We start from the raw sequence: 16,164 nt of genomic DNA on the forward strand, positions 1-16,164 counted from the left end.
TCTCAACCGCCGGTCCGCAACTCTAATCTGATTGGTCCACAAAATCTTTAAAAATTAGCATTTTACCTATCCTGTGTTACTCCGAAAAATTTTTGTGTTGACCTCATTGACCTGCGTGAGCGACCCCGAAAATTTTCGTGTCTGCATCGGAACGTGTTTGATACTAAATGTCGCTATGCGTCATAATTTTTATATTAAAACGAACTTTCGAAATTCAATTTTTTCTGTTTTTATATTTTTCAATATACCGCAACATATAAAAATAATTTTTAACGACACAGTAAACATTATTATTATTATTTTTTTAAAATTTTGTTAGGCTTAACATTTACGAAAATTCAACATGGCGTCACAGGCAACGGAGAAAGGAAACTGTACGTGTGTGTGCGTGTGTGAATGGTATGACACAGGGATAAATTGGTGTTTATCAAGTTCTAGTAGCGATATCTATGTTAAAAAAAATGATTTATATATATATAGATAATTTTTTAATTCAATAGAAGCCGCACAAACACATGTTTACTTATAATTCTCAGGTTAATCTATACCTATGTGCACCGCCATGGCCGCACTTCCAGAATCTCGACACAAAGCATTTAATCGAAACAATTAGATGCTTGGTGTCAAGATTCGGAAGTGCGGCGTAAATCGCGTAGCAAGCATAAAAGCATAAAATGAAAACAACGAAATTGTTTGAGTGTTAGTTCTGCCTTAAGCCTCACAGAAAATCCACAGCCTCTACCTTAAATCCAAGAATTGATGATCTTACTAGCAAAAAAGAAAAGCAGCGATCACGTTGATTTGTATACTAATGTACTGGTAAATAAAAAAGAAATAATTATTGCTCGATGTAGTTTGCAGTTTTTTTTACAACAGAATTTTTTAAAATTAAAAATGATATTGTTACCGGTCCGCGTAAAAGAAGCAGATATTTTCCGGTCCGCGATAAGTTTTGGGTTGAGAAACACTGCTCTAGAGGACTAATTATAAAATTATCCACAGAATTTTATTAAAATAATGAATTAGATTTTCAAAAATCAAAAGGCCTTACTACTGTGAAAGATCTGGAATCGAATCCTACTTGGTTTCATAATTTTTATGGATATTTTCGGATTAAGTCGTCCCTCCTCTCTCATTCATGCTAGTCAATCCCATTGTTAATCTCATAATAGTGAAAATTAAAGATGGTCTTTGTTGGTACCTTACTCCAAGAAATGGAACCCGATATTTTCCAATGAATTGGCCGTTTAATTTAACATTCAAGTTTTCATAATTAAGTTATATTGCTAAATAGAATAAGAACTTACCGTTCTGATTCGTATTAAACAGTTGCAAGCAGCAGTTTCCACTGGAAATGAATTGTACGAATTAAAAATATAACTTCGCACGAAAGCTGAATAAATAAGGAAATAGCGCGACTTTCTAAAAACTCTTTGGACATTGGTGGGCATGGACGAGGAAGGAACATTATTAGAAGCTTATTGGTGGAAAGCACGTGGGAAAATCGTATATAACACTGCAACTGAATTGAGGAGGACATAATTCGCTGAAGAAGCAATCAAAGAAAATGATGAAAATTGTAGTTTTCCTGTTTCTTCTTTTCACAGTTGCCCATGCCAATGTGGGAGAAGGAATCGGGGCTGCCGCAGGAGGAGCAGATGGTGCACAGCGGGCAGGCCACGCCGCTGCTGAAGCTGCAATTGCTGCAAGCAAAGGAATAGCGAGTGCTTTTATTAACGTTGGCAAAACCATGGGACAATCTACGGCAGGTGGTGCTTCAAAATCTTTTGGTAAAAAATAAATGACCAATTCCTCGATATTTTCAAAATTGCAATGATCATTCGAAATATGCCATCTAAAAATGCAATCGATGTAAAAATTACAATCTTGTTTTTTTAAATACATTTTACATATTGCAACAATAATCTGATGTCTGTAGCAATCTTTTATTTCTCCAAAACGTCAATCGAAACTTATTTTTCGCTTGAATAATCATACTGCAATATTCAATTTTCTTCGAGTCAATTGTATAAACACATTTTTACGTTATTGAAAGCGTATTGTACAAATTGTATTTATAAATGTAGACTAACCAAAATAAAGAATTAAGATTAAATTACCATTAAATACTTCTTTTTATGAACGATTCTACTTAACGCAATCAACATTAATTCTTGCTTATAACCTACAGAAATTCATTTAAATGCCATAATCATATTTTCAATAAAGAAAATTTATTTTCAAGTATTGTACACGAATCTTCCATTTCGTGTTTCCCGTACCCACCAGTGGCCGAGTGGATAAAACCACTCGACACTGGTAGAATTACCAGTTATGCCGGTGTTGTGCACGTTGCACCATCGTGAAGAACATCTGGCGATTTGCTTCTAGACCCACTAACATGAAGTTAAACCGCAGAAACGGGCCCGATTAGATGTTATATATATGAAAATACCTGAAAATTCTCACTTGTTCGGTACACGTAAACACAGTAGATGCTAAATAACGAGGGATAAGTAATGTGTTAATTTGTGTTGTGTATCATTAGGCTACTTACCACATCGTGTAAACACATTAATAATGCCTTAGCTTTTTCACAATTAAATTATTAATTAAATAATTTAACTATCGTGAAGCGAGATATCAGAAATAAGCACTTTATAATGCTTGATTATTCCTCATATTCGACAACATGAAAGAAATTCTATTTTCTGTCCGGAAACACAAACACAAATGCATTGATTTATTCAGCTGTGCATGCTAGGATGAAAATATTTCCCACTTTCATAGACACAGTAGAAGCGTAACACAAAAAGTTTTATATTTTTAAAGCAGCCCTAATAGGTATCAAGATTGTTTTAAAAAACCACGAAAGGGGTCTTTTTTATATACCCATTCTGGGTGGTGGGAGCCAAGACATCCGAGACAGACAACATTAACCGTTTCGGTCATCCGGTCTTCAAAAATTGTGCCTAGGATGAGCAATGAGGCACAATTAAGTTGGGTAGAAGAGATCGAGTTCGATTGTGGCATGAAGGAGTAGTGCCCCTCTTTTTTTCAAGATACAAAGTAAAAAGAATTCATTGTACAAAAATTGTAATGGTCCGAGTTTCTTGACGTTTCAGTTAATGCATAGGACAAGGATGAAGTGGACGAGTGGATAATACCACCGAACACTGGTCGTGGGTTTCCGGGTTTTCTTCACGTTTGTAACACCTAAAAAAGGAGTCAGTTTTCCATAAAAGACCCCCGGGGAGCTCGGCAAATAGCCCATGTGTCTTAACTATAATTTTCTTTCGAGGAGGGGTCATTTCTAGAATTTTATGGCTGACACCTTAACCGACTCTGCTGTTTTGTTACTGGCTGTAGGCTCCTATCGAAATTCGGATGAACACTATGCCCCCACGAGCTACCTCCTGCCACGTGCTTGTAACCGCCGCTGTTCAAATGATATTGTGTGGCGTGACATGTATGACATCATTTCTAAACACGCTATTGGTATAATTTTTATCGTTTTGCACGCTACAAAGGCGAGCGTTTGAAATTGTTAATTGTATTAAGAAACAATACTAAATTAAACAGTAAACCCGACTAAATTAACGGTATAATGACGTCGTATTACGTTTTCTGTAGGCAAGTGTGAGTACTAACCTAATCAGATCAATTAATGAGGCAAATAAAGGTTACCTGCCTGATTAATCAAGCTTGGCTATTAGGTCTAATAATTTCCTGTTTAATAGAAAAATTATCATCAGATGAGACTAATCAGCTTTAAATCAGATCTAAGAAGAGCCTGAGGGAGGCAAGCGAGTCACAAATATGGAGCCTCACTACACTGAGAAGGACCATAAAAATATAATAAAATAAATAAAAACTAATTGCCGAAAGAAACTTTGTGTGAAAATGAAATGCATTAAAGTGTTTTTTTTACATAAACAACGAAAGTTTGGACCGTTCTTCCGTCTACAGGACCAAAATGGTACACCTGTACAAAACCTTCTCTCTGTACAGAAATAAATGGTTTTAATGTTATATAATAGTATTATTTAATGCACGAATTGAGGGCTTAGTTAGTTCAAGGGCATTTAGGTTAATTACGTTAGCCTAAAACTTTAGTAAGGAATAATACTAAATCTTTTCCCTATTCACTTGTACACTAAACGGAGATTCAGGTAAAAAAGTTCATATTTATTATCGTAATTCGTATAAATCTGTATCCAAAACATCCCTATTGAATACCTAGATTAAATGCCTGTAAATGTGGAGGAATAAGATTACTTATCCGGCCACAATTTCGCCCATTACAGCTGGACTGACCCGCAACGGAATCTTTGTTTGCTCATAACTATGTAACATAAATCCCCATTGCCATAACCAGCTTGCCTGTAACCATGATGAGATGATGACTTCTCACTGCGCCATCGTCTAATCAACAAAGAGGACTTTAGGAACCTCTGCATGTTTGGTTTTCATGAAAATGGCTGGTGATGCTGGAGTATTTTTCTATTTACTGACCATAAATACGTGATTGTTAGACAATGTTAATGGAAAGGTAGATGGCCCCAAGATTTTCGAGGCCCTAGGAGAAATTTATTTTTGAGGCCCAATAAATGTGCGATAGATGTAGAGGGTAAATTTATTTAGCTCTACAATAATAAGAACATTATAAATATAGAAACAGACAGTAAAACGTACAATGATGTAATAAAAATGTGTACGATAGTTGTACAACGAATTGGAAGATTCAATAAGATGGCCTCTTTTAGAAGCCCATTATGTGTTCGGCTAGACCCATAATGGGGCGGCTGGGTGGTGAGGGATAGGGCTCTACATATCACACGTGTCCTCCAAGTGTCACGTGGCTGGTGTAGTGTATTACTTCATATTTTCTTGTTTTCATACGGTTACATGTAAATACAGATAAGGAAAAACCTGTCCAAAACGAAACCTTAATAAAATGAAAGCCTGCCAAACCGTAAAAAATATTCGGTACCTTACGATCTGATTTACAAACTCAAAAATGAAATTAATGACTATATACATATACAGCACACAGTATAATTATATAGACTTATATGCCATTGCAGGCTATTCTTCAAATTATATCCGGTTTAACCAAAATTAACTTCAGAATGCAATGCTTTGATAAATACAAAGATATGTTCGTTCTGCCCCGCACAATATGGCGACCACCAGACTGAGCACGTATGTATTAGCTTCAGTGGTTGACTATCCTTTGTCCCTTCAAGTCCATAGTCCAAGATTCTAGTGTGAATTTAGTCTTAGGCGTCAGCCTACCTCTCTAGTGAGCTTACAAGTTAGAATTGAAATCCGAGTGGTCCAGAAATTTTTCTGGGTGGTATGTCAGACCCTGTCTCTCACCACTCAATTCCTCCACTATGGCTCTGGCCGAACTTATAATGGGCGTAAAAAAGCCTTCTTACTGCCCACGGGGCAGAGTTAAAAAAACATGGCGGCGGGATTTTGCGGGGAAGCACTTATATTTTATTTATGAATTTATTATTTTTTTTCGAGTAAAGTTTAATGTATATTAAAATAAGGAACGGCTATCGAGCAAACGGCCTATCACGAAATTCCGGATTTCCAGCGGCCAGTTCACCACCGATCATATTTTATGCTTATTGTGGTGTTTGCCACTCCTACAATAAAGTGATTCGGTGGTGAAGGATGGGATCCAACGTATCCGGAACAAGCCTTCCATTTTTTGAAAATTCCACTAAGACTGCCACACGATGGATGCTGTAAAGATATCGGAATCTGGAATAGCAGGCCGACGGGTAGAGTCCATTCGAATAAGATCCGATACGAGAACTTTAACGGGTAGTACTTTTTCTTCATCCTTCATCCATTTACCGCAATAAATGTAGTTGAAAACAGTCGAAATGCCAATATGATGCTAATGCTTTTTGTTTCAAAAAAATATGATGCAAAAGAATTTGGTAGGTTTAGAATGCAGGTTATGAGAAGAATGCAGAATTACATTTCTAACAAGAAAAGAGCAATAAAATCACGTCTTTGTCAGTCAACTGGTCACCTACGGTGTGAATGAATGACTTATCAGTGTTGGATCCAGGGCCGGTTCTAAAGGCAAAAAATCCAAGGCAAAAAATCAAAATTACACAATAAAGAACTGTGTAAAAAAGTTATTTATTTAAAGCACGGCAAGTGTTGTTAATGCAAAGTTTACAGAAAGACAAAGTTATTTAACCATTAAGGCGTATGACAGGCGCCAGTGTCACTTTGACTATTCATAATTTTGTTGATATTTGTAATTTATAAATTTGATCTCGTCCATTTTTTGAGTAGATTGTTGTGATACGTGATACTGATTACAAATTATCTTTTCAAAATAAATAAAAATAAAGTTTTTAGAGATTAAAAAGCATTTGTCCGCATCAATGTTGTGTGATAAAAGCCATAAAAATTCTTAGGTTTCATTATTTTAATTAATAAATTTTTGTTTTTGTATATTAATCTTTTTTTTGAGTTATTATGAATTCTGACTATACAAATAGTTTTCTTTGAATAATTTGAATATTATTTATATCTGTTGACAATAATAAAATAATTAGCGGTGTGACCTTTATTTGGTATTATTAAAGAAAAAACAATTTAGTGCTTGCTAAAAAATCGATGTCTCATGAAAAATGATCAATTTTAATTTATATAATCTAAAAAAATAATAAATGTAAAAAAATATTTTATTCTTATATCGGCGCCCCTCAAAATTTGGCGTCCCGGGCAGTCGCACGGCTTGCCCGCCCCTTTATCCGGCGCTGGTTGGATCATTCATTCAGAATACACAATTTATCATGGGCAGTACAGATTGGGACATTCATTTCTCATTCCTCATCTATACTGGTCGTTTCCATTGCGGATCATCCTGCTCTAATAGGCGTAATGATGGTCATATCATTTATAATGTGTTCATATCTCACGTTAATTAATCAATCGATCATTGATTGCTCTTTATCATTTTCAGAGTGGCACCTACTGAAGTGGTAACTGAAGCAGGTAAAGTGTTAAAAGTGTTAAAGGGTTATTGTTGAACTCAAGAAGCATGGGTTGCCGCAGAACGACGTCAACTTTTCCAAATATTGACTACCGAATATGCACATATAAACTATGCAAACAACAATACAATTCGGGCATCGTTCTTCAATTACAGCCCATCAGAAGAGACGATGCCATGTATGAATCCATAGACTATAATACCCAATCGCCAATGTTACCGATTAGAAGTGTGATATTGATTTTCCATTCCCAACACATTACCATTTATGACAAATCTCCCTGCCGCCATTTTCCAGCAAGGAAACATCCAACTAAATACCATTTGTCATCTGCAGAGAATGTCTATAGGTGCCAATGCTTTTATTCTACACCCGTTCTTGCAGTATATCTGAATGTATCTAGAATATTCTTGAATACCAGAATGCTCTTCATCTACTACGAACCATAGCCAACTGGAAGGAGCAACTGCAGAATGATAAAGATAAAAAAATTGAAATCTCTCTAACTTAATGCTCACACAACATATTGTAATATACATTTATGAGCTGTCCATAATAGAAAGTACGTGTAATTATTTTTTGTAATGAAAACCCAAGTTTGTTCCACAGATAATAATAAAAGATTATCGATTTATAAAAGATATTTTCGAATAAAATATTCCATTAATTCTACTTGTAAGTTTCTTAAAGGAAGTATTCCTTTATCAAATAATGTTTTCTAGTACAAACTAAAATAATTCTGGTAAAATACTTGAACAAACAAAACGAACTTCCTATTTCCTGAAAACTTTTTCATTAAAAGCACACACACGAAAACTTTTATCCAGCTGTAATAAGCTGAATAAATAAGGAAATAGCGTGACTTTCTAAAAACTCTTTGGACATTGGTAGGCATGGACGAGGAAGGAACATTATTAGAAGCTTATTAATGGAAAGCACGTGGGAAAATCGTATATAACACTGCAACTGAATTGAGGAGGGCATAATTCGCTGAAGAAGCAATCAAAGAAAATGATGAAAATTGTAGTTTTCCTGTTTCTTCTTTTCACAGTTGCCCATGCCAATGTGGGAGAAGGAATCGGGGCTGCCGCAGGAGGAGCAGATGGTGCACAGCGGGCAGGCCACGCCGCTGCTGAAGCTGCAATTGCTGCAAGCAAAGGAATAGCGAGTGCTTTTATTAACGTTGGCAAAACCATGGGACAATCTACGGCAGGTGGTGCTTCAAAATCTTTTGGTAAAAAATAAATGACCAATTCCTCGATATTTTCAAAATTGCAATGATCATTCGAAATATGCCATCTAAAAATGCAATCGATGTAAAAATTACAATCTTGTTTTTTTAAATACATTTTACATATTGCAACAATAATCTGATGTCTGTAGCAATCTTTTATTTCTCCAAAACGTCAATCGAAACTTATTTTTCGCTTGAATAATCATACTGCAATATTCAATTTTCTTCGAGTCAATTGTATAAACACATTTTTACGTTATTGAAAGCTAAATTTCAATTATAATTAATCAATATTCTCCATTGGAAAAACATCAAATTGTATTTATAAATGTAGACTAACCAAAATAAAGAATTAAGATTAAATTACCATTAAATATTTCTTTTTATGAACGATTCTACTTAACGCAATTAACATTAATTCTTGCTTATAACCTACAGAAATTCACTTAAATGCCATAATCATATTTTCAATAAAGAAAATTTATTTTCAAGTATTGTACACGAATCTTTCATTTCGTGTTTCCCGTACCCACCAGTGGCCGAGTGGATAAAACCACTCGACACTGGTAGAACTACCAGTTATGCCGGTGTTGTGCACGTTGCGCCAACGTGAAGAACATCTGGCGATTTGCTTCTAGGCCCACTAACATGAAGTTAAACCGCAGAAACGGACCCGATTAGATGTTATATATATGAAAATACCTGAAAATTCTCACTTGTTCGGTACACGTAAACACAGTAGATGCTAAATAACGAGGGATAAGTAATGTGTTAATTTGTGTTGTGTATCATTGGGCTACTTACCACATTGTGTAAACACATTAATAATGCCTTAGCTTTTTCACAATTAAATTATTAATTAAATAATTTAACTATCGTGAAGCGAGATATCAGAAATAAGCACTTTATAATGCTTGATTATTCCTCATATTCGACAACATGAAAGAAATTCTATTTTCTGTCCGGAAACACAAATACAAATGCATTGATTTATTCAGCTGTGCATGCTAGGATGAAAATATTTCCCACTTTCATAGACACAATAGAAGCGTAACACGAAAAGAAGTTTTATATTTTTAAAGCAGCCCTAATACGTATCAGGATTGTTTTAAAAAACCACGAAAGGGGTCTTTTTTATATACCCATTCTGGGTGGTGGGAGCCAAGATATCCGAGACAGACTATATTAACCGTTTCGGTCATCCGGTCTTCAAAAATTGTGCCTAGGATGAGCAATGAGGCACAATTAAGTTGGGTAGAAGAGATCGAGTTCGATTGTGGCATGAAGGAGTAGTGCCCCTCTTTTTTTCAAGATACAAAGTAAAAAGAATTTATTGTACAAAAATTGTAATGGTCCGAGTTTCTTGACGTTTCAGTTAATGCATAGGACAAGGATGAAGTGGACGAGTGGATAAGACCACCGAACACTGGTCGTGGGTTTCCGGGTTTTCTTCACGTTTGTAACACCTAAAAAAGGAGTCAATTTTCCATAAAAGACCCCCGGGGAGCTCGGCAAATAGCCCATGTGTCTTAACTATAATTTTCTTTCGAGGAGGGGTCATTTCTAGAATTTTATGGCTGACACCTTAACCGACTCTGCTGTTTTGTTACTGGCTGTAGGCTCCTATCGAAATTCGGATGAACACTTTGCCCCCACGAGCTACCTCCTGCCACGTGCTTGTAACCGCCGCTGTTCAAATGATATTGTGTGGCGTGACGTGTATGACATCATTTCTAAACACGCTATTGGTATAATTTTTATCGTTTTGCACGCTACAAAGGCGAGCGTTTGAAATTGTTAATTGTATTAAGAAACAATACTAAATTAAACAGTAAACCCGACTAAATTAACGGTATAATGACGTCGTATTACGTTTTCTGCAGGCAAGTGTAAGTACTAACCTAATCAGATCAATTAATGAGGCAAATAAAGGTTACCTGCCTGATTAATCAAGCTTGGCTCCTACTATTAGGTCTAATAATTTCCTGTTTAATAGAAAAATTATCATCAGATGAGACTAATCAGCTTTAAATCGGATGTAAGAAGAGCCTGAGGGAGGCAAGCGAGTCACAAATATGGAGCTATAAAAATATAATAAAATAAATAAAAACTAATTGCCGAAAGAAACTTTATGTGCAAATGAAATGCATTAAAGTGTTTTTTTACATAAACAACAAAAGTTTGGATCGTTCTTCCGTCTACAGGACCAAAATGGTACACCTGTACAGGACCTTCTCTCAGTACAAAAATAAATGGTTTTAATGTTACATAATCGTATTATTTAATACACGAATTGAGGGTTTAGTTAGTTCAAGGGCATTTTAGGTTAATTACGTTAGCCTAAAACTTTAGTAAGGAATAATACTAAATCTTTTCCCTATTCACTTGTACACTAAACGGAGATTTAGGTAAAAAAGTTCATATTTATTATCGTAATTCGTATAAATCTGTATCGAAAACATCCCTATTGAATACCTAGATTAAATGCCTGTAAATGTGGAGGAATAAGATTACTTATCCGGCCACAATTTCGCCCATTACAGCTGGACTGACCCGCAACGGAATCTTTGTTTGCTCATAACTATGTAACATAAATCCCCATTGCCATAACCAGCTTGCCTGTAACCATGATGAGATGATGACTTCTCACTGCGCCATCGTCTAATCAACAAAGAGGACTTTAGGAACCTCTGCATGTTTGGTTTTCATGAAAATGGCTGGTGATGCTGGAGTATTTTTCTATTTACTGACCATAAATACGTGATTGTTAGACAATGTTAATGGAAAGGTAGATGGCCCCAAGATTTTCGAGGCCCTAGGAGAAATTTATTTTTGAGGCCCAATAAATGTGCGATAGATGTAGAGGGTAAATTTATTTAGCTCTACAATAATAAGAACATTATAAATATAGAAACAGACAGTAAAACGTATAATGATGTAATAAAAATGTGTACGATAGTTGTACAACGAATTGGAAGATTCAATAAGATGGCCTCTTTTAGAAGCCCATTATGTGTTCGGCTAGACCCACAATGGGACGGCTGGGTGGTGAGGGACAGGGCTCTACATATCACACGTGTCCTCGAAGTGTCACGTGGCTGGTGTAGTGTATTACTTCATATTTTCTTGTTTTCATACGGTTACATGTAAATACAGATAAGGAAAAACCTGTCCAAAACGAAACCTTAATAAAATGAAAGCCTGCCAAACCGTAAAAAATATTCAATACCTTACGATCTGATTTACAAACTCAAAAATGAAATTAATGACTATATACATATACAGCACACAGTATAATTATATAGACTTATATGCCATTGCAGGCTATTCTTCAAATTATATCCGGTTTAACCAAAATTAACTTCAGAATGCAATGCTTTGATAAATACAAAGATATGTTCGTTCTGCCCCGCACAATATGGCGACCACCAGACTGAGCACGTATGTATTAGCTTCAGTGGTTGACTATCCTTTGTCCCTTCAAGTCCATAGTCCAAGATTCTAGTGTGAATTTAGTCTTAAGCGTCAGCCTACCTCTCTAGTGAGCTTACAAGTTAGAATTGAAATCCGAGTGGTCCAGAAATTTTTCTGGGTGGTATGTCAGACCCTGTCTCTCACCACTCAATTCCTCCACTATGGCTCTGGCCGAACTTATAATGGGAGTAAAAAAGCCTTCTTACTGCCCACGGGGCAGAGTTAAAAAAACATGGCGGCGGGATTTTGCGGGGAAGCACTTATATTTTATTTATGAATTTATTATTTTTTTTCGAGTAAAGTTTAATGTATATTAAAATAAGGAACGGCTATCGAGCAAACGGCCTATCACGAAATTCCGGATTTCCAGCGGCCAGTTCACCACCGATCATATTTTATGCTTATTGTGGTGTTTGCCACTCCTACAATAAAGTGATTCGGTGGTGAAGGATGGGATCCAACGTATCCGGAACAAGCCTTCCATTTTTTGAAAATTCCACTAAGACTGCCACACGATGGATGCTGTAAAGATATCGGAATCTGGAATAGCAGGCCGACGGGTAGAGTCCATTCGAATAAGATCCGATACGAGAACTTTAACGGGTAGTACTTTTTCTTCATCCTTCATCCATTTACCGCAATAAATGTAGTTGAAAACAGTCGAAATGCCAATATGATGCTAATGCTTTTTGTTTCAAAAAAATATGATGCAAAAGAATTTGGTAGGTTTAGAATGCAGGTTATGAGAAGAATGCAGAATTACATTTCTAACAAGAAAAGAGCAATAAAATCACGTTTTTGTCAGTCAACTGGTCACCTACGGTGTGAATGAATGACTTATCAGTGTTGGATCCAGGGCCGGTTCTAGGGTTTTGAGCGCCCCGGGCAAAACAAAATTTGGCGCCCTTTCATACAAGAATATACAAATTTACTGCAAATTAAAAAAAAGGCAAAAAATCAAAATTACACAATAAAGAACTGTGTAAAAAAGTTATTTATTTAAAGCACGGCAAGTGTTGTTAATGCAAAGTTTACAGAAAGACAAAGTTATTTAACCATTAAGGCGTATGACAGGCGCCAGTGTCACTTTGACTATTCATAATTTTGTTGATATTTGTAATTTATAAATTTGATCTCGTCCATTTTTTGAGTAGATTGTTGTGATGCGTGATACTGATTACAAATTATCTTTTCAAAATAAATAAAAATAAAGTTTTTAGAGATTAAAAAGCATTTGTCTGCATCAATGTTGTGTGATAAAAGCCATAAAAATTCTTAGGTTTCATTATTTTAATTAATAAATTTTTGTTTTTGTATATTAATCTTTTTTTTGAGTTATTATGAATTCTGACTATACAAATAGTTTTCTTTGAATAATTTGAATATTATTTATATCTGTTGACAATAATAAAATAATTAGCGGTGTGACCTTTATTTGGTATTATTAAAGAAAAAACAATTTAGTGCTTGCTAAAAAATCGATGTCTCATGAAAAATGATCAATTTTAATTTATATAATCTAAAAAAATAATAAATGTAAAAAAATATTTTATTCTTATATCGGCGCCCCTCAAAATTTGGCGTCCCGGGCAGTCGCACGGCTTGCCCGCCCCTTTATCCGGCGCTGGTTGGATCATTCATTCAGAATACACAATTTATCATGGGCAGTACAGATTGGGACATTCATTTCTCATTCCTCATCTATACTGGTCGTTTCCATTGCGGATCATCCTGCTCTAATAGGCGTAATGATGGTCATATCATTTATAATGTGTTCATATCTCACGTTAATTAATCAATCGATCATTGATTGCTCTTTATCATTTTCAGAGTGGCACCTACTGAAGTGGTAACTGAAGCAGGTAAAGTGTTAAAAGTGTTAAAGGGTTATTGTTGAACTCAAGAAGCATGGGTTGCCGCAGAACGACGTCAACTTTTCCAAATATTGACTACCGAATATGCACATAGAAACTATGCAAACAACAATACAATTCGGGCATCGTTCTTCAATTACAGCCCATCAGAAGAGACGATGCCATGTATGAATCCATAGACTATAATACCCAATCGCCAATGTTACCGATTAGAAGTGTGATATTGATTTTCCATTCCCAACACATTACCATTTATGACAAATCTCCCTGCCGCCATTTTCCAGCAAGGAAACATCCAACTAAATACCATTTGTCATCTGCAGAGAATGTCTATAGGTGCCAATGCTTTTATTCTACACCCGTTCTTGCAGTATATCTGAATGTATCTAGAATATTCTTGAATACCAGAATGCTCTTCATCTACTACGAACCATAACCAACTGGAAGGAGCAACTGCAGAATAATAAAGATAAAAAAATTGAAATCTCTCTAACTTAATGCTCACACAACATATTGTAATATACATTTATGAGCTGTCCATAATAGAAAGTACGTGTAATTATTTTTTGTAATGAAAACCCAAGTTTGTTCCACAGATAATAATAAAAGATTATCGATTTATAAAAGATATTTTCGAATAAAATATTCCATTAATTCTACTTGTAAGTTTCTTAAAGGAAGTATTCCTTTATCAAATAATGTTTTCTAGTACAAACTAAAATAATTCTGGTAAAATACTTGAACAAACAAAACGAACTTCCTATTTCCTGAAAACTTTTTCATTAAAAGCACGCACACGAAAACTTTTATCCAGCTGTAATAAGCTGAATAAATAAGGAAATAGCTTGACTTTCTAAAAACTCTTTGGACATTGGTAGGCATGGACGAGGAAGGAACATTATTAGAAGCTTATTAATGGAAAGCACCTGGGAAAATCGTATATAACACTGCAACTGAATTGAGGAGGGCATAATTCGCTGAAGAAGCAATCAAAGAAAATGATGAAAATTGTAGTTTTCTTGTTTCTTCTTTTCACAGTTGCCTATGCCAATTTCCAAGATGGAAGCGGGGCTGCCACAGGAGGAGCAGATGCTGCACAGCGGGCAGCCCACGCCGCTGCTGAAGCTGCACTTGCTGCAAGCAAAGGAATAGCGAGTGCTTTTATTAACGTTGGCAAAACCATGGGACAATCTACGGCAGGTGGTGCTTCAAAATCTTTTGGTAAAAAATAAATGACCAATTCCTCGATATTTTCAAAATTGCAATGATCATTCGAAATATGCCATCTAAAAATGCAATCGATGTAAAAATTACAATCTTGTTTTTTTAAATACATTTTACATATTGCAACAATAATCTGATGTCTGTAGCAATCTTTTATTTCTCCAAAACGTCAATCGAAACTTATTTTTCGCTTGAATAATCATACTGCAATATTCAATTTTCTTCGAGTCAATTGTATAAACACATTTTTACGTTATTGAAAGCTAAATTTCAATTATAATTAATCAATATTCTCCATTGGAAAAACATCAAATTGTATTTATAAATGTAGACTAACCAAAATAAAAAATTAAGATTAAATTACCATTAAATATTTCTTTTTATAAACGATTCTACTTAACGCAATTAGCATTAATTCTTGCTTATAACCTACAGAAATTCACTTAAATGCCATAATCATATTTTCAATAAAGAAAATTTATTTTCAAGTATTGTACACGAATCTTTCATTTCGTGTTTCCCGTACCCACCAGTGGCCGAGTGGATAAAACCACTCGACACTGGTAGAACTACTAGTTATGCCGGTGTTGTGCACGTTGCGCCAACGTGAAGAACATCTGGCGATTTGCTTCTAGGCCCACTAACATGAAGTTAAACCGCAGAAACGGACCCGATTAGATGTTATATATATGAAAATACCTGAAAATTCTCACTTGTTCGGTACACGTAAACACAGTAGATGCTAAATAACGAGGGATAAGTAATGTGTTAATTTGTGTTGTGTATCATTGGGCTACTTACCACATTGTGTAAACACATTAATAATGCCTTAGCTTTTTCACAATTAAATTATTAATTAAATAATTTAACTATCGTGAAGCGAGATATCAGAAATAAGCACTTTATAATGCTTGATTATTCCTCATATTCGACAACATGAAAGAAATTCTATTTTCTGTCCGGAAACACAAATACGAATGCATTGATTTATTCAGCTGTGCATGCTAGGATGAAAATATTTCCCACTTTCATAGACACAATAGAAGCGTAACACGAAAAGAAGTTTTATATTTTTAAAGCAGCCCTAATACGTATCAGGATTGTTTTAAAAAACCACGAAAGGGGTCTTTTTTATATAACCATTCTGGGTGGTGGGAGCCAAGATATCCGAGACAGACTATATTAACCGTTTCGGTCATCCGGTCTTCAAAAATTGTGCCTAGGATGAGCAATGAGGCACAATTAAGCTGGGTAGAAGAGATCGAGTTCGATTGTGGCATGAAGGAGTAGTGCCCCTCTTTTTTTCAAGATACAAAGTAAAAAG

General features: G+C 35.3%; 1 protein-coding gene across 1 annotated transcript; it reads left to right on the top strand.

Annotated features, from left to right (window-relative positions):
• Window positions 1-1,449: 1,449 nt before the first annotated feature.
• On the top strand, window positions 1,450-14,848 carry LOC136984079 (glycine-rich protein 1-like). The gene is made up of 4 exons (XM_067281008.1): window positions 1,450-1,495; window positions 1,608-1,790; window positions 8,086-8,268; window positions 14,655-14,848. The coding sequence occupies exons 1-4, from the start codon at window positions 1,450-1,452 to the stop codon at window positions 14,846-14,848; spliced, it is 606 nt and encodes a 201-aa protein (XP_067137109.1).
• Window positions 14,849-16,164: the final 1,316 nt, after the last annotated feature.

The sequence above is a fragment of the Centruroides vittatus genome, unplaced genomic scaffold, assembly GCF_030686945.1.
Source record: "Centruroides vittatus isolate TY-2023 unplaced genomic scaffold, ASM3068694v2 contig_120, whole genome shotgun sequence".
Taxonomy (NCBI): Eukaryota; Metazoa; Arthropoda; class Arachnida; order Scorpiones; family Buthidae; genus Centruroides; species Centruroides vittatus.

Bases quoted from the DNA above. Each gene is read 5' to 3' on its own strand.
- LOC136984079 (XM_067281008.1), top strand. From the start codon at position 1,450: ATGGACGAGGAAGGAACATTATTAGAAGCTTATTGGTGGAAAGCAC. The intron at 1,791-8,085 runs GTAAAAAATAAA...TTCTTTTCACAG, and splicing joins TGGTGCTTCAAAATCTTTTG to TTGCCCATGCCAATGTGGGA. The intron at 8,269-14,654 runs GTAAAAAATAAA...TTCTTTTCACAG, and splicing joins TGGTGCTTCAAAATCTTTTG to TTGCCTATGCCAATTTCCAA.